General features: G+C 38.9%; 1 protein-coding gene across 1 annotated transcript in view; it reads right to left on the bottom strand.

Annotated features, from left to right (window-relative positions):
- The window catches only part of LOC124157021 (IDLSRF-like peptide), a 90,447-nt gene that overhangs the window by 10,370 nt on the left and 58,639 nt on the right, over nucleotides 1-21,438 (bottom strand). Inside the window, exon 3 of the mRNA XM_046531486.1 lies at nucleotides 12,072-12,224. Coding sequence (XP_046387442.1) covers nucleotides 12,072-12,224 — 153 coding nt within the window. The remainder of the gene's footprint in view (nucleotides 1-12,071; nucleotides 12,225-21,438) is intronic.

The raw sequence follows: 21,438 nt of genomic DNA, 5'->3' as shown, positions 1-21,438 counted from the left end.
TGATTAAAAAAATCGAGATAGAAAAAAGTCTGAATTTCATTGACCAAGATATCAATTCTTAGGTTTTCGCCAAGATATCAATTCTTCCCCTCTCACGAGGCGCCTGGAGATTGAGGCACTGAACATCGGAGAGAGTCGGTGGAGAAGTCGGTCGAGCATTGATCGAGCCACCAACATCGGAGAGAGACAGTCTTTCATTGAACCACACGCATCGGAGAGAGTCGGTCGAGCATTGAGCCACCAGGCATGCAGAGAGAAAGCACCGGCAGAATCCCGAGACGACTCGTCTTGACTCTAGTGGGTCGAGCATTTGAGCCACAGGACACCGGAGAGAGAGAAAGCACCTTGGCAACTCCCCAGTCAAAGGCTTGGAAAATGCAACGAGGAACCATCACGAGCGCATGAGAAGTCTACTCGGCCTCGCCACCACCTCGTGTTCCCGAATAAGGTGCAGTAATCAACCGTGCCCTCACCACTTTCCCCGGTCGAAGCAGCGTCGAGAACGTTTTTCCCTCCTACCTCCCCTTTTTTCCCCCATTAAAAGAAAGCGCTGGAACAATTAGTGAATCTTGAATCTCAAATGTGCGGCAGTGGACTTTTAAACCCTGCGAAAAGATTTAAATGCAGTTCATTTCAAGTTTACTTTTATGTTATCAAGTTGATTTTTGGTTTCTTTGCATTTGATCCTTGACAATCCGGCCCTACTAACATTATTTCAAGTGCTACTCCCCATATTTTTGTATGTTAAATTTAATCATTGCGATCTTTGTGAATAAATGCATTTCTTGTGTTCGCAACCCAGGAATACGTGTGGTCTTTTACCCTCAACCTCCCCTTCCAATTATCCCGTACGTTTCGCATTCCCAAAATTACTCGTTTTTTTCACGTCGCCCCCGCTCTGAGGTGTTTCTTGCTCTATTTTATAACGGACGCAAAACCCGTTCGTCACAATATAAATATATATAATAAATAGTTCAAGTCAATATCGATAAACACAGAGATACACAAAAAAGAAACACTCACATTGGATAAATAAACTCGGAGCTTTCGAAGCACTTGAGGCTTCTTTCTCAGCTGAAGTATGAATGGTGAGGAAAGGAGAGTGTTGGAAAAGGGAAAAGAGGGGTAAGGGGAGATATGTGAGGGGTGACAGCTGTTGAAGTGAAGATATTGTTGTTTGTTAGTAGGTTTAATGTGGACTGAAGTGACGAAACTTTTATTTTCTAGGGAAATGGTAACATCGAGAAATGTTATTCGGGAGGGGGAATGGTTAGAGGTAAAAGATAGTTCGGAGAATGTATCTTGTTGAGTTAGCCCCGCCCCAATACACCCCCCCTCCCCTCTTCCCCCCACCTTTTCCCTTTTTCCAACACACTCCTTCCCCACTCATTCTCTCCTTTGCTGATGAAGTAGCTACAACTACGAAAGTCTTCAGTTATATTTTTCGTGTGAGTGTTTCCTTTTTTTGTGTCTATGTTTAGTGTCTGTGATTTGAACCTCATATTATGTGCTACGTTGCATCCCATTTCTACAAAACATTAAATATACAAAATTGTTATTATATACACCAAAGTTCTGTAAATATTTAAGCTCGCCACCTTTATATCTGTACTTCTTTCACGACTGTCTTTGCAGACAGTTCTTTTCCTACTTCCAAGATATCCTAAGGACGGTCAATGATGCCCCGTATTGTGGCTCTGTAATCAGACAAATTAGACTGCTCCTCCCAGAGTCCTTTATGCTACTGCTTGATGTGTTTGGTAGAGAGAAACCCCGCACTCACTCACAGGGGAATACTAAACCATATATAAGGCATAACATTTAGCGGGAAATGACATTCTTGTGATTTCACCGAGTTTGGAATGCTGTTAGTCATGAGGACCGATTGTTGGAAGGCGGGAGTAGAAGTAAAGACAACAACTAGAAATCGACAAATGAATGAATCGGCGAACAGATAGGTAAAGCGTATCAGGGCATTTACAGCTAAAATTAAGGGGAAATGCGGTCGGCCCTAAAAAAACCATTCGCGAACAAGACCTCTTATCTAATAAGACAATTTTTAGAAGTGATTAGCAGAAGAATTCAACTTTGGCGGCCACGAAAATAAGGGCACGATATATAGAATAATTTAATTTATGTATAATTAATTATTTCTCAATATTTATAATAAAAAAGTATTTACGTTTCGGCCACCATATGTTTTGCGTAAGCAAAAACTAGGGCACATTAGTTCGTGCTTTTGGGAGGCGATGATGGCAGCAGGTCCTGCAGTAAAACTTCCAAAACGGATCAACTCCTGAGATTACGTCCGCATTTTAGGGAAAACTATGATTCCTTTTTTGTCCTATGTTTCCTCTGAGGGCAAGGAAGAGATTTTCGTTCAAGACAATTGCCCCATACACAGGGAAGCTTTGACAAAGAAACTCTTCGCGGAGAATAAACACGTTGAAGGCGTCATTCGAACATTGCGAACTCAGATTGGATGCATTTTTGGCGCACTTTCTCAATTAGAATACCAGAAAATAAGTCGATTTACCAACAGAAATTAAATGGAATGATATTTAGCGGCACAATAATTAGGTAAAGAAGTGTCAGAAACAAGATGGATTTCTATGTTTTCTGTCGTTTACAGCTACAGACAACACGAAATACAGTCACAAACGTTGCAGTTGGCGTACACTCGCGTAATACGAAAGAAGACTTTATTCAAAAGAATGACTGCCTGAAATGTTTTCTTTTGTACAGTACTTTTACAATGTACAGTCGAATTCAAAAGTGTATATGCGCTTTGGTTTCCCCGTGCTCTGTAGGTCACCCTCAATTCACCAAAGTGTTTGCAGGGAGCCTATCGTGCAAGGATGAGCCACTCGCTCGATCCATCACGTCGCACATTGGTCTGAAATCGGAAAAAGCCGGACCAAAGTCCGAAATGGTTTTTTTGAGATAGAGACTTAAAACTTAGCATAAATACTCATAAATGATGGCTAATTATGGATTTGTATGCCATTTTACATAAATTTGATCCGTTGATAAGATACTGCAGCTGAAACATGACCAATTTTTCAAAAACGCGCGCGATCTCGTTTTTCTCCGAAAATCTTATAACTTAAGCAGGTGGTATGATTTTTATGGAATAAAAGACACAATATTCCTTTTACCAGATGCTTTGGCTATATTTTTCATGATTTTTGAAGATTTTGGTTCACATCTGCATGGCTTTACAACACAAAATGGCGTACCCATTTTTCGCGTGATATTTTAAATGAAGTAGAAATTATCTTCCGTTTACAAAATATGGTAATCGGAAAATTTACATCACAGTTTGAAGTAGAAATTTCTTAAGAATACTGCGAAGAAATCTTGGAAAAAAGTTTGCAACCAAGGACATGAGAGCGATTTTTCGATCTCGTGTCGAGTCTGAGCTACGCGACGCGGGACCTTGAGGCTCGGTAACATCGGTCTATTTATCAAGTTTTTTTTCAGAATTAATTCTTGTAAATCGTCATTTGAAGCATGACACATAGTTTGTATTGACCTAAAACACTATAACTAGGATAATGGATCGATCGACTTGACCGTTTAACGCATTACTCTAGTGAAGATGGCAAGGATTAGATTTTTGTCCGAACCATTCTACGTTTAAGAAGTATGCTTCGAATTCGATATTGAAGTTTTGTTAAGAGATTAAGTCGGCATGTGAAAGAGAGAGAGAGAAATAAACAGCTTCTGGGAAAAGTAACAACCTATACTCTTCGTTCATACCCTCCCTTTACAATCCTCGCCGAGGAGGGTCGCGCGGAAAGGGGCATTTTATGACCACGCAAGGCCTTTAACGGTATTTAACGGGTCTCTCCACCAGTGTTTTCCCTTTTGATGTAACCAGACACAATGGGAATGCTTGAGGGAAAAGAAAACGATAATTTTTTATCCTTGCATTCATAATTAAAATATTACTAATTTGAGTCATCCACATCTTCGTTCTAGGCCGTCAAAATTGCTCCCTCAATCAACCATTTGTGATTTTTGTGGTGATCAATATTATTCAGAAACTCTTTGTTGATGAGCTCACCTTCCCATGAAACTAATTTGCAAACATTTCGAGAAAGTGAAATCAAACTGCTCGATTCGTCCACAGGAACACGGACATTACCGATTGTCAACAAATGCTTGGAGATTTGTTCACAAACAAGGTAGTGAAGTATCAACTCGAGGTGGGCTTACAATGGGAAATTTTCACATTTTTTAAAAACTCTGTCAAAATGTAGTAAACCTCTAGGAAAGAATATCTACCGGGGGAAATTTCAATACTAGCGTTAGTTTTAAAGATATTAAAGGTCAAAGTGGAGGAGTGGGGGGTGCGAACGAAAGTAGTGTGTCCAAGAGGAGTGACGTCATTTCTCCCCAAACAGAGTTGCTAACAACAATGTAGTGTTTATGATCTTGGAGTATAGGTCATGATTTAAATTAAATACACATTTGGCCAACGTTTCTGAGATTTATTCTCCTTCCTCAGGGCTCTGTGATAGAAAATTTTCGTTACTAGTGACGAAAATTTTCTATCACAGAGCCCTGAGGAAGGAGAATAAATCTCAGAAACGTTGGCCAAATGTGTATTTAATTTAAATCATGACCTATACTCCAAGATCATAAACACTACATTGTTGTAATAATAAGGAAGGTCAGGAGAAGAAACTGTATAGAGTTGCTAACGTCCGAGGCGTGGAGTTTCGAGATTGTTGCGGTATACGTACGCCAGGAAGACGGTATGTTTACCTACGTGAAGTGCTGTTTATAATATCGAATAATAAATATTGTGTGGTGCCTATGCGTTCAAATACATCTCAAAATTCAAATAAAATATTCGTTCTTATATCGAATAGTAAAGCGAGAAGAAAGAAGTGGGTTAAGGCGATGAAGAGGAAGAACGATCTGTCGACGAAAACGACGGGATTTATTCGTGAAGATCACTTTACCTTAAGTAATTACGACAGAATTATGCTGAAAAATGACTTGAGCGTGTGGTGCGGAGGACGTGCAGTTGCCCTGTTCGCGCAGTTCCCGCCTGTCGCTTGCATGCTGTTTTTGCTGAGTTATCGTAGGTTGTCGGCCCTCGTAGCACCCGACGTCTTATAATTATTGTATGTTTTGAATTCGTTAATGATTAATCATGATAAGAATACTTAAAGGGTGCATACAGTAGGCTACCCTCCCTCTCTCCGAAATCAATTGATTTACATGCATAGTATTCCAACTGAACTCCCTCGAAACCATATTTGCAGTGTATAATTTGTAAGAAACTCACTGATGCATAATCACTACCTCCTCCAATCAACTGACTTAAAGCCATAGGAGGAAATACAACCTGAGGAAGTGGTGGAAAGTCGAGGTCAGGAACAGTTATGCCAATTGAAACCAGAATTAAAAATTGTTGGTGTTCAGAAAAGAAACCTGTTTCCGCCAATGCTGCTACTTCTCCTATGAATATGATAAGTGACTGACATGGAATCAGACAGGGAGATATGTAGCCAAAGGGTCAAGTATATTGTGTTTTTCTTGGAAAAAAGGCAGCATTGTATTTAAGTGTAGATTGTGAAAATTATTTTAATGTCAATAGGCTATCAGGAAAGACTGGGGTACCTGTTATTGCTATGTTCAGGAAAATTAGACTCAACAAATCCTTCAATATTTTAGCCTAGAAGATCTCAATGTCTCACCCTCGACAGCGGCACGATATTTCTCTGCTTCCATTATTCCGGTGGCTAGTCTTTTGAAAAATCTAGTTTTTTGGGTTGACAAAAATAAGATGTTGCTTAATATGCCAATTCCCTTTCCTGCTCGCAATTCGCATGTAGAGTCAACTATTGATTGTTTAGAAATAGGCATTGAAAAACCAGGTAACCCAATTTGGCAAAGTTTAACCTGAATTGGAGCATAAAAAAATTGATCAGTACTCACTGCAGTGAGTGACATTTTCTTTTTTATGGATCTAAACTCAATCAAAAAAAATAAATCATATGATTCTTCTTTAGAAAATTTCATTTCGAGGGGTAATGGTGGCCGGGCAGTATATAGTGTCCTTCGCATAGACTGGTTTTCTTGAGCAAATTCTAAAAGGCTGTGGGGTAAAAGTAGATCGCGCGTTCACTCATTTAGTGGTAAAATTTGAGAGTTAATTAGACCACCAAGAGTTTCCAAGAATGTAGAGAGCTCTCAAGATGAAGTTAAGCTAACTAAGCAAATAGAAATCTTTAGGACCCATGTGGAGAGAGTATTAAGAAAGGTCAGGGAATACAAGTTGCTTGTCCTTCATTCCTGCATTGACAACCGTTTGGTGCAAAAAATCAGGATTAGAGGATAGCTTTATAAGACAATCACTTCTACCATAACGATATTCGGGCCCTGCCTCAATGATGGGGAAATGTTTTAGGAAGCGATGGAAAATACTTTTAATGATTCATTTATAACCTTTTTTTAAATAAAGATGTATTTTTCATTTAAAAAGCAGCGAGAGATTAGTTGCGCACCTAATACTATTTAACATAAATGATTGAATTTTGTCATACGTTTGCTAAATAGCTTATAATTATTTTGTAGGCATCTAATAGAAGTTTCATTGCTAACATTAAAAGCTGTATTATCTTATGCTTATGCCTATCGTTAAGCAGCCACTATAAAAGCGGCTCCAAAAGTGCATAACCTGTCAAAACCTGTACACACTTCAGACAGTATGCATACAGAACACACCTTAAAACTGTCCATAGTATGATGTGCATAATGTGTACAGAAAAATTACCTTAAATATGTGCACAGAAAGCATTTCACAACATACTGAATCAAAAAGCTGATATCATACAGAAAGCAAAAAATCATAACTTGTACCATATAAACTATATTTGCACTAACTAGATGCATCAAAATTTCATGCAGAAATTTTCAACGGAGCCCGAGTAGCTACTTCTGTATTCGTAAAAGCTGGTCCAGTAATGACATAATAAACTTGAAAAACTTACCGCGAAGCCTTCACTTCTCTAAATTCTGCAGCCAAAAAGTCTGGGTTACTTTTAAAATATAATGCCGTCATTATGGAATTCACCTCTGGGAGACTATCGCAACAGCCTTTTCACGAAACCGTCTTCCATTTCGCATAAATTCGATATACTCTTGTTCTACGAATACAGAAAATGGATAAAATATACTTGACGTGACTAAATAACGTCATAAAATATCTGAGAGAAAACACGGACTAAAAAAATACCGAAATATTCACTTACTCAACGACTGCTTCATTGTAGCTTCTGCGGCCGTACATGCAAAACGAAAACGCCGTAGGGAGAAATGACGTCACCAACAATTAGAGCTAACTTCGCGTTTGCAGACCCATTTCACTGTTTTAAATGAATTTAATGATAAAATCAATGATTTACGAGAAGTTTGATTGGTGAAAATGGATTCCTGATGAAAATTGCTATAAGAATCATATATTATTTTGATGAAAAAAATTTCATGCAACTTCCCCATTAGCTCGAATTAATTTAAAAAAATACAATTTCAATACAGGAAAAATACAGTACAGGAAGCGTGGGATAAGATAAAATACTTGAAAATGACACAAAGTGTTGAAAACATGGTCGGACGTTGAGTGGTGATTTTAATAGTGTGGAAATTACCAGTTGTGTTTTTATCATGGATAAGATAACAATGGGAATAGTGAATGCAGCATCGAAGTCAATGAGTAGAGTGTAGAAGGATAAAAAAAGCGGGGATCACAGGACAAAAAGGCAAATAGGATGAAGGCGAGATGGAAATGGAAGAACGCGGACACAGAACAAAGTAAACGTATGTATGGGGAAATAAATGATAGATTATGTCGGCAAACAGTGAAGGTAAGAGAGGAATTTCGGAGAGGATATACTGAAGAAATGGAGAAGGAAGGAGAGATGGACGCCAAGGTAGACAGAGGTACCTACAATCGGGCCGAAAACATGTTTTGCAGAGCAATTTCTCTCACCTTAAGTGCAATGTAATTGTTTGTATTTTGTGTATTTAATTTCGTTATTCCGTTGTGTTTCTATTTTTTAACGTATTGTTGAAGTTATTGATTGATGTCTTCCTTTAAGAAGGACGTTCTCCATCTTATTTCTGATTAAGTATTATTAAAATTGACCAACTTGAAAATCCTGCCATCTGAATAAACCTAAGAAAATCAACAGGTTATGGGTCCAGACATGTTCTAAGAAAGAAGATAAGAAATGAAGAAAATAAGAAAGAAGATGGGTCAACTCGAGAAGAAGACCTCAAGAAGAAGATTTCAAAAAAAATTGTACTGTTTTTGATGGGTTCGTAAGAGAGTTGGCCATCAAAGAAGAAATAATTAGTGAGAAGAGTCAACTTGCGAAATTCCTCGTGTCAATACCAGATGATTATGTGAGTGTAGTAACTTCACTCAGAGCGGTTTCCACAACTGGAAGTCTAACAATGGGTGCTTTCCAATCACCTTGCACATATTAGCTCACATCGCAATAGATTGAAACACACCAGCGCAGACCACGGTCTTAGCGCAAACGAACAATGGCGCAGGATGTGTTCCCATCTGTTTAGCGCAGATGACGTCACACCTGCGAGTGGAACACGCTCTGAGCTAAACACTTTAAAACAGATCAGCGCAGATACGCGATTGGAAAGCACCCAATGTCTCTGGTTGGACAGAATATTGAAGAATTTGAAGATAGCCGCCAGAGGATAGCGAAGAGCAGCAGTGCCGACAGCGTTTGCCGGAGTCCGAGGAAGTCACCGCCAAAACCATCAATTCAAGCCTTACCCTTGAAATAGGTATCTGGACAAAATTTTAATATCCCTTCAAATACTAACTAAAAATCGTCAACTACTGTAAAATTGTCAGAAAGGCATCTTTAACGCACTTATTTCCCATATTTTCTTAAGAATTTACAAAAGAAATGACCGAAACAGTTCCAAAAACACACCCACTTCAAAACGTAATTCCATTGGCCAGCCGGAAAGTGACGTCAGCTCATGAAATCGAGTGGGAAATCCAGTGGCGTTGCGCATTGTCACCAAATTTCTCGGTTTATTAAAGACTTTAAGTGAGGTTTTATTTCTTATATATCTTTCGGAGGTTTTATCGTAAAAAACAAACGCCACGGAACCTGGTTTCACCTAGGCTGACACCGGAAACTTGCCGAAAATTACAACGGCAGCAATGTTTACTTACATAATTATGTAAGTAAATTTAAGCATAAGCAACAGAAACTGCTACATGCATGCTGAAAGCCGGGGATCGAAGATGCATAGCTATTGAAATATAATATCACCGGCTCCTGTAAAATACATATTTAATGTGTTTCTGAAATTTAACAATGAAATTCCATTTATTAGGGTCGGACGAGAAGATTACGCTGACGACGCCATTGGCACAGTCTAAACATATGTTTAGACTGCCATTTGTTGCGTGCAAATTAGGCACAATCAAAACGAATGTATCGTTCGAGCTCGTGTGTGCCCCGAGCACAACTAAAACCTATTATATGGAGGCACGAGTTTTTGAGGAGGACGGTGAGGTGGAAGTTAACGGCCTTTCTTGCAATGATTACATAGCTAGTTCTGTTAAGTTCTGAGAGCAGTTCAAAAATTATGTAAGTAGGGCTGGGCAAAATTGAAATGCACAATACCTACGACTTGGGTGTTTGAAATCTAAAACACTATTTGAAATACTTTTTGAAGTAAAAAAATATATTTGTACGGAAACTAAGAGATCTTAAAAAAATATTTAACCTGTTTTTGCTCGTAAGGATAGTTACAAATAGTACACGAGAAAGGTATGTTTTAAAAATATATATATTATTGTTTAAAGTAAAACTTCTCAAATGTTTGTATCTATATGGTTGTATTAGTCTCCTTGAGGAATACAATTTTTTCAAAAAGTGCCAGAAGGGCCGGCCTTAGGGTGGGGCGACCGCCCCGGCCCCCGCGCTTTGGGGGGCCCCGCGTTCGTGAAAAAAATACGATATATATATAAATAAATATACGATAGTTTTGAAAACGCAATTTCAACTATTACTGTATTTTGTGTGTTGTTGTAATTGTATTACTGTCCGTGCTAAACAAAAAATAATATTATGAAAAAGGAACAATAATGCAGTAAAGGGCATAGCCGGATAAGAAGGTGAAAAGTCCCCCCTCCCGGATTTTTCCCGTACTTGGGGTATGCAATTTGGGATCAAATAGGACAAACCTCCCCATATTTCCAGCCCGCTTTGTGCCCACCAGGGCCGGCTAGATCGAAAATACGATTTTCACTCTTTTTTTAATATCTCGGTCAAGAATGCATATTTTTAAATGCAGTTTGCGGCATTTGAAACCTTATTTAATGGCACATATTTTCAATTTTTTTCAAGAACTTCGGGCCGGGAAAGAAGATATGGCGTCGATTTGAACATTTCTAATGCAAGTTTTCATAAAATTTTCTTGAGAGGGCCAAAAAGAAAAAACGTTTTCTGGAAGTGTTTTTTAATACCTTTCGGCTGGCGTATTGAAAATATAACTTTTAGGTGGTGGAACATCGCGAAAAATGCGATTGAAAATATGCGATTTTGGCCATTTGGCTCTACGCTCTGACCTTCCATAACACCCGTTTATAGTTATTATAGTATTGTACCGATTAAGGTGCTCACCAAAGAGACAGAATGCTATTGATACTGGTTCCGAAAATGCATTCAGGGCCCTTGAAAACGCCCGAGTAAGCTAAAAAGAATTTCCCTGCTTCCAACCCCTCCGTCATTCCTTTCAATGAGAATTTATTGAACTTCCTCTGCTGCTGGTCGCAGTGGAGGTGGGGGTGGAGTGGGTAGGTTGTAAAGGGTGGCCAGGTCCAGTTTAATGCCTATGAGTGGAGGGGGGGCTTTTGGGGGTGCTGAGAGACGTAGAGGAAGGGATAGGCCATTTCGGAAATGCGACAAGTATAGAGAAGAGAGTTTGTGTAGTGACAACTCGCGTTTTTTCTCGAGAGAATGGTGCGCAGTAACTAGAATAGTATTAACTTCCTTGAGAAGATGAGGCGCACAAAGTGAAATTAATTTAATGAGGGAGTGCAGGGAGTAGATGGAAAAAAGCCAGAAATCAGAGGGTAAAAATGCGGCCTGACTGGGACTCGAACCCAGAACCTCCTGGTTTCCGGCCAGGTGCTCTACCAGTTGCGCTACCAGGACGCTTAGATTTACCATGATTTCGGCGGGGGTTTATACATAGAAAACTCCCTTTGCTGTGGCCCACGAGAGTAACCAATAGATGGCACAGGGCAGCTCACCACTCACCAAGAGAAGGAATGGACGAGGACACAAGGTTGAAAGGAAAGGTACACACTCACACGATAGTAGGAAAGAGACAGGAACATGCGTTTCGGGGCACATATATATATATATATATACACACACAATGTTTTGGAAAAATGAAATTCACGTAGCACGTAATATAAATGGTTCAAGTCAACACTTAACATAGAAACACGCACACAGGAAAATAAATGTGGGCATGTGGGATGGACAGCAGGAGTTGAGGTGATTATTAACTATGAGGTTGAGGAGGGTGGTGCATTGGCCGGCATAGAAAGCGGGGTAGAAATTGCAACGAAGGAGGTAAATCATTATGATTGGACGTACAAGGAGTGGAGGAGAAAATCGGTTGGCATTTAAGTTTGGGGAGAAAAGAGGCAGGGGGTGGAGAGAATATCTTGCAGGTTTTATACCTGGGACGGTTGCAAGGTGAGGGTGTGGCAGTGGTGACTGACTGCGACTGTGACTCACCTTCTACAGAACATATTGAAGGACTTGTACCCCATCCTTTCTAAACACAAATCCGCAATCTAAATATATATTTCATTTATATTGTTTTTTCATGAAGGGTTATAAAATTCACACAGGCACTTTTCATTAGCAACAGTAAATTTCGGTAAAAGAAATCAATCAAGCACAGAATATGGTTCTGGTACGATGACATATACCATAGGAGGAAGTGAAAATATAATGGCTGAACACTGTGTTTGGGAAGGATGATCTTACCAGAGAGTGCAATGGCGACCTTCTCAACTCCGCCGAGTGGCGCTAGTGCGTCCCGGGCCTTGCTGCCGAACAGTTTCTCGAGGTAGTTTGGCCCATGTGATGCCAGCAGCGACTGTAGAAAGCTGGCTGTCTCCTCGACTGGCGGCCGCTTGGCTGTCAACATACAATAACATTAGCCATGAGTAACTACAAAACTCATGTCCATATTGTAAATAATATAAAACCATAATACAATTCGCAATTTTTATTTTAGTCTTAAATTCCATAAACGATTTCTCAGATAATTTCTTTTGTTCTTCTTCTTCTGACGGGCGCTCTTCATTTTCGAGTGCACGGTTCTTTCTCACTTCAGAAATTTACGAACATCGCCATTTTGTCTCCTAGTTTCCGCAATAATTTTATTGCTTACTAGGTATTGCGCTATACACAATTAGTTGAGAGAAACTACGAAAAATATACTTAATAAATGATTTCAGCAAAATCTTTAAACATTTCATAATACTGATAATTCATGCATTAATTATCAACATCTGCCTTATAGTATATTTAATTTACTTATTTATATTTAATTTACTTTTCTCCGACTTGCTATCTTTTTATTTCATCTTACTTTTAAAATAGTTCTTCCAGCGTTATGATCACTAATGCCATTTGAGGTTGAAATAGGTGAACCGAACTAGGTAATTTCGCGCTTTCACGCTATCGGGGAATACGTGTGTTAAGGAAGCGGTGTGATCGGGTTTTAATCAGAGAAGAAGGTGTATCATAATGTACCTTCTTTATACTTGATTTCTGGCAAAAATATACAAAACATATGATTCACCCATGTGCAACCACTATGTGCATTTCGTACAATTTTCATTTGTTGTCGTCAATTCCCGTTGACAGTGGCTAACTATGGGGGAATAGGATATGGGATAGATCCCCCCAAACCCTCTGAGAAATAAAAAAGTTATTTAAAAGTACTGTCTAGTTTTGAAATTTAATAACAGAATCTGCATAAAGTAAAATGTTTAGTGCCAAAATGATGAAACATGTAAATCCAAGCATGTCATTTTTCAAAAATTTTCCCAAAAAAGTAGACTTGTGGAGGGGGTCGCCCTTCCAGGCCATCCCACCCCCCCAAAGCGTATTCCTAATTTGCCACTGCCCGTAGATAATTGTTCATGAATACTTTCAGCTAGGGATGTGCGAGTTCTCGAAAATCTGAATCGAGTAGTTTCGGTTACAGAGCTGCCGAGACCTGGAAGTTCAGAAATCTGCCGACAGGAGGCACTATGCCGAAGCTCATGTAATAATATCGTTTCTAAAGTCGATAAGTCGTTCTAATTCCTTAGCCTAGGAGTTTGTCCACAAACAAGCTGACGCGGAAGAAAACCCTGAAGAAATGCAGTGATCATATGCAGCCTCGGTTTAGAATCTTTTCAGTTACGTACGTGTAACATGTTTGGAGGAAAAAAAATGCTAACTTCCCGAAAAACGGTCTTTTTCTCGTGAAAAATACTCCGCTCCAAATAGAGACACACAGCTAATCGAAACTCGAAGTCAAAGCTGTGTGTTACATGCTTCCAAATACGTATTTAAACCTGTAGTGCGTACATGCAAACTAGTGATGGGCACTGTGCGAGTGAATCAGTTCAAATGGGCGACTCAGCAGATAGAGCTGTGAGGCGAGAGAGTCTTTGGTGAGTCGCGACTTCCTCCGCGAACACTGTGCGCTGGAATTGTGCGAGGCCAAGTCAGACTCCCAGAGCCCTCAGCGCACACAGTGCGTGTTGGAGTCGTGAGCGGTGGAAGTCGGACTCCATGCGCACACGGCTCCGTCCCAAAACATTTTCCGTGTGAGGCTCATCGCACGTTTGGCGGGTCGAAGGGAGCACATGGCACTTTTCGCGGGTGACTCACCACTGCTCACATTTTCATGCCACATGAAAGATGCTACTGATTCATTTTCTGGGTATTACTCTAAAGAATCTCACATGACCCTTACCGCAATTCTCTTTCCTACATGTTTTATTCATCGTGAAAGAAAAATGGTGGAAGATACTCAAGTAAAAGTTTTCGGCAACGGCAAATTGAGGAACATAATACGAGACAAAAATGAAAATTTGCTCTAACACAAACAACCTAGATTAATCGATGAAATTAACTATGAACCAGTGGCGGCTGGTGGTTATGTATCCAGGGTGTGCATTAGAGAAGATATACGATGATGAAAAAGGGATTGAAGTTCAAATGAATACTGCTAAATGGCACTGAATTAGTGTTGCCGCGAGACGAGACGAGACTTGCGTCAGTCTCGTCTCAGTCTCGTTTTCCGCACTCGGGCATCGTCTCGAGTCTCGTCTCGTGAGCCCCAGTCTCGTCTCGTAACCTCCAAAATAAATTTAGCACCCTAAAAAGCCGTTTCCTTTGCCAACTTAATCGGTACCTCGAAATAGGAAAGCCATTAATATACATTTTAAGTACATCCTGATCCGGACACCAATTACGTCAATGCTTTTAAAATCATTGATTTTATTGATACTCAATGAATAAACTCGTTACATAAAACGAAAAATTTCAACAAAGGGAATATAGACACAAATTTACTACAGAGAAATCAAGAGAAGGCTTAAGAAAATAAACGTAAAAATAGTGTTAATCCCTCAAGCGCAGCGGGCATTTACTTAAATCCTATCCCAGCGGCCGGATGAGATTTAGATGACTTCACTTTTTTGGCATGCTATCATTCAATAGTGTATACATTTCATAACATATGCTCAGTATCGTCGAAATTTTTTGTAAACATGCGTTATATAATACGCTACTCCATGATAATTTTTTCGAGCAATTTTAATAAATATTTATTGTTTTATGTATCTCGTTCTCTAAATTAATTAATACATTTTCAGTTTTCGAAGATTTAAATTTAGTTTAGATTAAGCTGCGAGATCCTAACATTCCATGCAATTTTTTATAGTTACATCATTTATGATGATCAATATCCATATTGAAATGAGATGCAAAATGAAAATATGACCATTTGGTTAAACAATTGAGGAAATACACCATATATTGTTGGAAAAAGGATGGATTTAGCGATTATCTGTAGTTAAGTTCTTATGATACACGAACTTAACAGTCAACTATGCTCTCACGAGAAAGTACAAACTCCTTTAAAATTTATCCCTAAAACTATGTCCTTCTGTGAAGAGAACTATCTTTTACGTTTTATTAAGTATTTAATTGCAAATATAATTCAGTAATAACTTTTCGATAAATTATCTTACTATAAAAAAGAATTTTTGCCGAAAGATCAATTTCCGAATGCATAAGAGTGACTTCTGGAGCCATGTTAGGGAGTGTTAATGGCTGACTACATTTCCTTGTTTCCTGCGATAATAACCTGAGAAAATTCATCCGGCAAAACTTGAATTTTTTTCCAAAGTGGAAATTTTCAGTGCTTACTCCTCCGACAAAAATATCTAGGATAATACTCGCATCTGTGTAAAGTATCCCTCAGCGGCACTTGCAATCCTTCTTATGGTTTGCCTGCTATGGGAAAATGATGGCCCATTTCAATTGCGCAGAGCACGTTACCTCGGCAGAAAGGCGGATGATAGTTGAAATAACTAAGAACCTCTTCTTTTATGATACATCTTCTGAGGTTTGTGAGGATATGTAGCATAATGCCACTAAATTGTGTTGAGGATGTTACAATGAAATAGGATAGCTACAATTGACTTTCCCTTTACTTATTTTGCTAGCCAAAGGTTCATTTAATCAAAAGTCCATAATGGGTCATCTGACCTGCATTTATTCATCAGCCACTCCTTCTAACTCCATTCATCGTATTTTCTCCAGAAACACTAGTTAGGAGAGAGAAATCTTATTTCAGCAGCATGCAGACCAATCTGAAAGGGGCCAGGAACCTCTAGAAAAAATCTATTAGCAAATTTGTGCGAAATTTATGAGAGGAAAAATCATTCGCCCTTACCGTGATTTGAACCCAGGTCTCTCTATTTGCGGCCTAGTTCTTTAACCTCTGAACGGCGTCATGCGCTTAGCATTGCATGAGTACGATTCCTGAACTTCGATATCCAATATTTTTCTCCGACAGCTACTATAAATAAAACTAATTACTCTGGTTTTTGAAGATTTTTTTTCTTTCCAATAAAATATTAATAGCGATTTTATGCCTTCAGTTTCTTTTCAATTTTTCGATGATATTCCGTTTTAAACCAGTGAGTTGACGAATTTGGTCTTAAAAATCAACTTCTTTCTTCAACTGTACTATCTTGAAAACTGCTGCCCTTTCTGCTTGTGAGACGTCAAGAAGGGTCAGCTACTTTAGCTTGATATACGATATCTTCCCAGGGGCCAGGAGGGTGTTTCAGAGTCTCCCTTTCCGAGCGGATCGGGAGACTTGACGCGGATTATGCCACTTACTATCGGTGAGGCAATGCGTGCTTTTCAGACTTGCTCCCTATCGACTCAAGGACGGCTGTCCGATAGGATAGAATTCGAGTGGGCTACAGGTGCCGGACAGTCATTCCGGTTATGAGTGGTGATCTGTTATGCTACTGTTTCTTATTAATATTTGGCTCTAATGAAATAATATGCATGCATGAACCCAGATAGCATGCTAAACTTGCTGCAAGCTTGCCACAAGCTTGTCACGATAACGTTGCAAGTTTGCAGCAACCTTGTCACAACTAGCCTGCAAACTTGCAACAAAATTGTCATGACAAGCCTGCAAACTTGCAGCAGGCTTGAATCAAACCTCCTAGTTAAGCTTTTTCTAACTTGCTGCAAACTTGTCGCGTCATAGCTGCAGCAAAGTTGTCGTGTCAGAGCTGCTGCAAACGAAATTGCTATTCACTCGATAAGAATGTAGGTCTGTGTGACGTCACGTGGAGTGGCATCGCATGGGCGCCAATCTGGCTTTTTTCAAATATAGTGAAAATTGACCATTGCCATTCGTCTGAACTGGAATTTCTAAAACAAAATAATTTGTATATTAAGAATACACTAATGGTGGGTAACGAATCGCAATCAATGCCTTTTGTTTTCTTTGATGAAGGAAACTACCCTATTTGCCCTATTTTGATTTTTCGATTAAAGTGATTTTATGGAGTAAATATGGTGACAAGTGTTGTTCCTGACGTACACACAAAAGCGTATACTAACATCACTCGTCTCTTAGCTGTGAAAATAATTTTTGTAAAACTGTACCGCGCGGCGTTTATCCCAATGTTGCGGGTGACACGCCGCACAGTGGTCCCAAATCGAAAAAAGCTGGCCAAAATTAATGACATCGTAATTTTACCTAAATTAGTAACAAAAGTGGAAGTCCCTTTCAGATTTTGATCGTCTGAATCTGATTTTGGCATTATTTTTACGATATCTCTTCATTTTAACATTTTTGAGCTGTTATTATTCTGTGGCGGCCGGATTTGGCTGCGCGGTTGTTTCCCGAAGTTTGCCGTTCCGACCGCCAGGAGTCGGCTGATGCACCCATAGATCTTTCATATGATCTATGGATGCACCAGTACGGGACGCGCCGGCCGCGGCCAGTCACTACCAGTTACTACAGTGGCCGGCATTCACGCTATACACCCTCACCTCGCATGAAACGATTGGAATGTTGTAATGACTGATTTTGTAATTTCAATAGGAACTGTGTGTTTAAGAAAATAAATAAGATTCACGCTAAAATTTAAACAATTTTTAGAAAATCTGGATATAGATGTCATTGCGATTGGCGATAACTTGGTGTTCATGGAGAGCTCAAAAGAGTATAATTTTAAGATAAAAGATATATAAATTATAGTTAAAAGCCATGACAGAACTTACAACATGAAATTTACGAGATTTGAACCCGCGACCATCAGCACAGTCGGTGAGATACCAAAATCCGAAAAAATATTCACTCTTATTCATTTTTGGCTTTCATGTATTTGATAAGTCACAAAGATGAAATAAAATGACTGATATTAAGAAAATTGAGGAGAATAATGTTTGATTTTCAATAAAATCGCTTTCATGTATCACAAAAAACGAATTTTAAAAGACTCGTCGTCTGATATCACCCCATCGGACTCATTGTCGCTCTACGAATCGCTTAAAATTAGCAACTTTACACCTCACCTGATAGGCTGACCTCGTTTTTTTGGAACTCCTGATGTAATTAAAATGTATGATTCAGATATTAAAACGAGTCTTCGAAAGATATCTTCATAATTTAATATCCTTAAGGATTTTCTTGTACGCTGCTCTCGGAATTTCCTCATGTCCTCCTCCGTTAAAATTTCAATTGTAAGAAAGGATTCTATGGCAATTGCTGATCCATGTATCAGGACTTCATGTACCATGAGTAGCATGTAATACCAACCATAAAGCTCGATGTACAGCTCAGCTATTTCAATGCAATATTGGCTGAAGGCTTCATTATATGTCTCATAGCCGCAGGATAGGGATTTTAGTATCAATCAAAGTCGATGGATAAGTCTTTCATCGATACCTGTCATGAAAATTGCAAATCACATTAATAATTACATTTCATGCATATAAAGCATCTGTTCGTAGGTTATTCAAAATTATGGAAACGGGTCCAATATTTCTTACTTACTGATTATAATTTTATATTTACACGTAATTAATTTCATCTTGTCTGAAATGAAATCCTGAATTAAAGCTCCACTTTTAAAAATATGATGATTGAGATTAAAGAATGATTATTTTTACATACTGCAATTATTCGCCGACTGTGCATGTACGGTAATCATTTGCTCTCACTAGATGTAAGAAGGAGATATTGATACACTTCTGGAGGGAATTTCAATTCCTTCTCCAACCAGCTTTTGAACGTCTCTTTGAAATGCTCATCTGTCCTCGAGCTTTGACTCCACTTTCTCAGGTATTTCGGGAAAACATTCTTCGCATAAAAAGCGTCAGAATACTTTTGGCATGCTTCATTAAATTCAGTCGAAATCTTGTTTCTAAATATTCCACGACATATTCCTCCTTCTTCCCTCATGAATATTCTTTTCTCTCTGTATTTTCATTGTACACCGCAAGGTACGAAAACTTTGCGGCACACAAAATTCACATTTAGCAGGTGTATTTACGGCTGAAACGATGAATGCGATTTCAAAAAGTTGTCCATTTTTAACCAATAAAAAAACCGGAAATTATGAGTTGACACGGAATAAGAGGTATACAAACTTATATAGACTTGCCTATGAGTTTCCAGCGTATCCTGAAATTTGAATGCCAAACATAGGCAAACCAAGTGCTTTCATTATCTTGACAGGAGAAGTTTCTCGAGTTAGCAGAGTTAAAACAGTTCGGAGAATAGCACTTGTTCACTAAGAAAATCATTAATTTAAACCCAGTAGGAAATATCCATGCAACGGTCATGGTGAGGGAGGCCGTCATCCTCATTACGTTATAATATAAGAAAAAATGCACTTGCAAGATGCACGCACCCTTGGTGGGTTTTACCTCCTCATCCCATCCTGTCTACGTCTACGGGCTGTTGAAATAATCCTGTGAACAATAGGGAACTTGCATATATTTCAGATATAATCAATAGCCCCAAAATTATATAAAAATATATGTTTGCATACCTCGGTGAAAGTTTTTTTATTATTTTATGACGTGGTTTGCGATATTTAATGCATCAAAGTTCACGAGAATTTTCAAATGCAAGTGAGAAGCGAAAACGCCCGATGATTGGCTGGTAGAAAAGTGACGTCATAGTTCAGTACGAGGCACGGCGGCACGGCCATAGTATAGGTTGCATACTTGAATGCATGCGACGGCGTGGTTATAATTCATTTATTGAAGTGCAGACTTATCGGAGTTGTTCATTGTGACTTCAGGGCTATTATTTGATCTATTTCTCCTCCATTGAAAGCGATAGATTGCGTAAAGATGAAGGCATATGGTTATTCTTAGGCTGATCCTAGCAAGCTTCCTGTTACTGATTCCATCATGATAACAGGGTATTTTAGTGAAACTGGACTTTAGACTTCGTCGGCTCGGAAAGTCGATGCCGAGAAATGGAAAGGTAGCTGATGTGCATCTGTAATGTTTTATAGTTCATGACAAAGTGAGACTTGCGTATAATATTGGCGAAAGCGTATACTCATGTGAAATGTGTATTCTTTTGGCAGTCCGGTAGAGTCTAATGGTGAACTTATTTCCACCTCGAAGCTGTCGATGATACTTTCAACTTAAAAATACCTTGCCCGGAGGGCGACAGGAAGCTCTGAGGAAGCCAGACTATTAATGTTGCAATTTAGTAGCGATAATATAGACGAACTTCCAACACAATCTACCATCTTGTGACTAAAAACCCCGAAGCCACTTCCTATTCTGCAGAAAGAATCGGTTAATCGTACTTCGATCAATATAATAAACACAACGTCTTCAGGTGTTAATAAGTTACTTTTGAAATGAAATACTTCCTAAATTAGCATTAAAATGTGCATGTTTCCTAAACAGAGTCTTTAATACATTTTGGGAGCTTTTCTCAGGATATATCTGAAACCTTCTCTAAAGGCGAGCTCATCGTCATTGCGATCGGTTGTCACTTAAATATTTCGTATCGGAAATCCTAGAGGGATAACTTCCGACGATGACCGTGATCACCTGCACTCTCACTATCACTGGAACCCGTGGTGAAAATATCATCCCAATCCAATTTCTATTTGGTTTTAACTGGGGAAAGAGCAACATAGAACTGCACATTCTTTGGGCAACTTTGGGTTTGACTTTCCCTCAAACACACCATTTCCCCTGTGGTGCACATCAGTCCTATCTTTATACGATGGCCTGACAACCTTTAAATGGATCCTTGGTTTATCCTGACAACCAACTAAATGGAAATTGCTGATCCACACACGTCCATTCTTATCTCCATAGTTTCCAAATCAAAGGCCGCGGAACATTCCTCTTGTGACTCAACTTTTTTTTGAAAAGCAAGCAACGGCGCAGAATAAAATCAAAGAATGCTGCGATTCATTTTTTGTGACCACCTCTGGATTCCATTCTTTTTCCATCTACAACTTCCTTTATCTTTCGGGGTAAACTATGGGACAAGATAATGTTTAAATATTTTCATTAATTTATAACAAAATATAAGTTCTAAAAATATCCAAAAGCCATTTTATTAATCCGCACTGATGAGTGTAAATTAATGTGGAAGATGAATGATTTAGACGTAGTACTTTTCCTTAGGTTGAGTTGCAAAGTTCATGAAGTTGACAAAACGGCTAATTTTTCGGTGCGCGGAGTCATTTATTCCACTGACCGTGTCTACATTTTTCAATTTTTTTGTAATAAAATAAATCAGAATTTAGGATAACATTTCCTTTAA

Source organism: Ischnura elegans, chromosome 4 (genome assembly GCF_921293095.1).
Source record: "Ischnura elegans chromosome 4, ioIscEleg1.1, whole genome shotgun sequence".
Lineage (NCBI taxonomy): Eukaryota > Metazoa > Arthropoda > Insecta > Odonata > Coenagrionidae > Ischnura > Ischnura elegans.
Note: the sequence above shows the minus strand (reverse complement) of the source record. Positions and strands in the feature narration are given on the sequence as shown.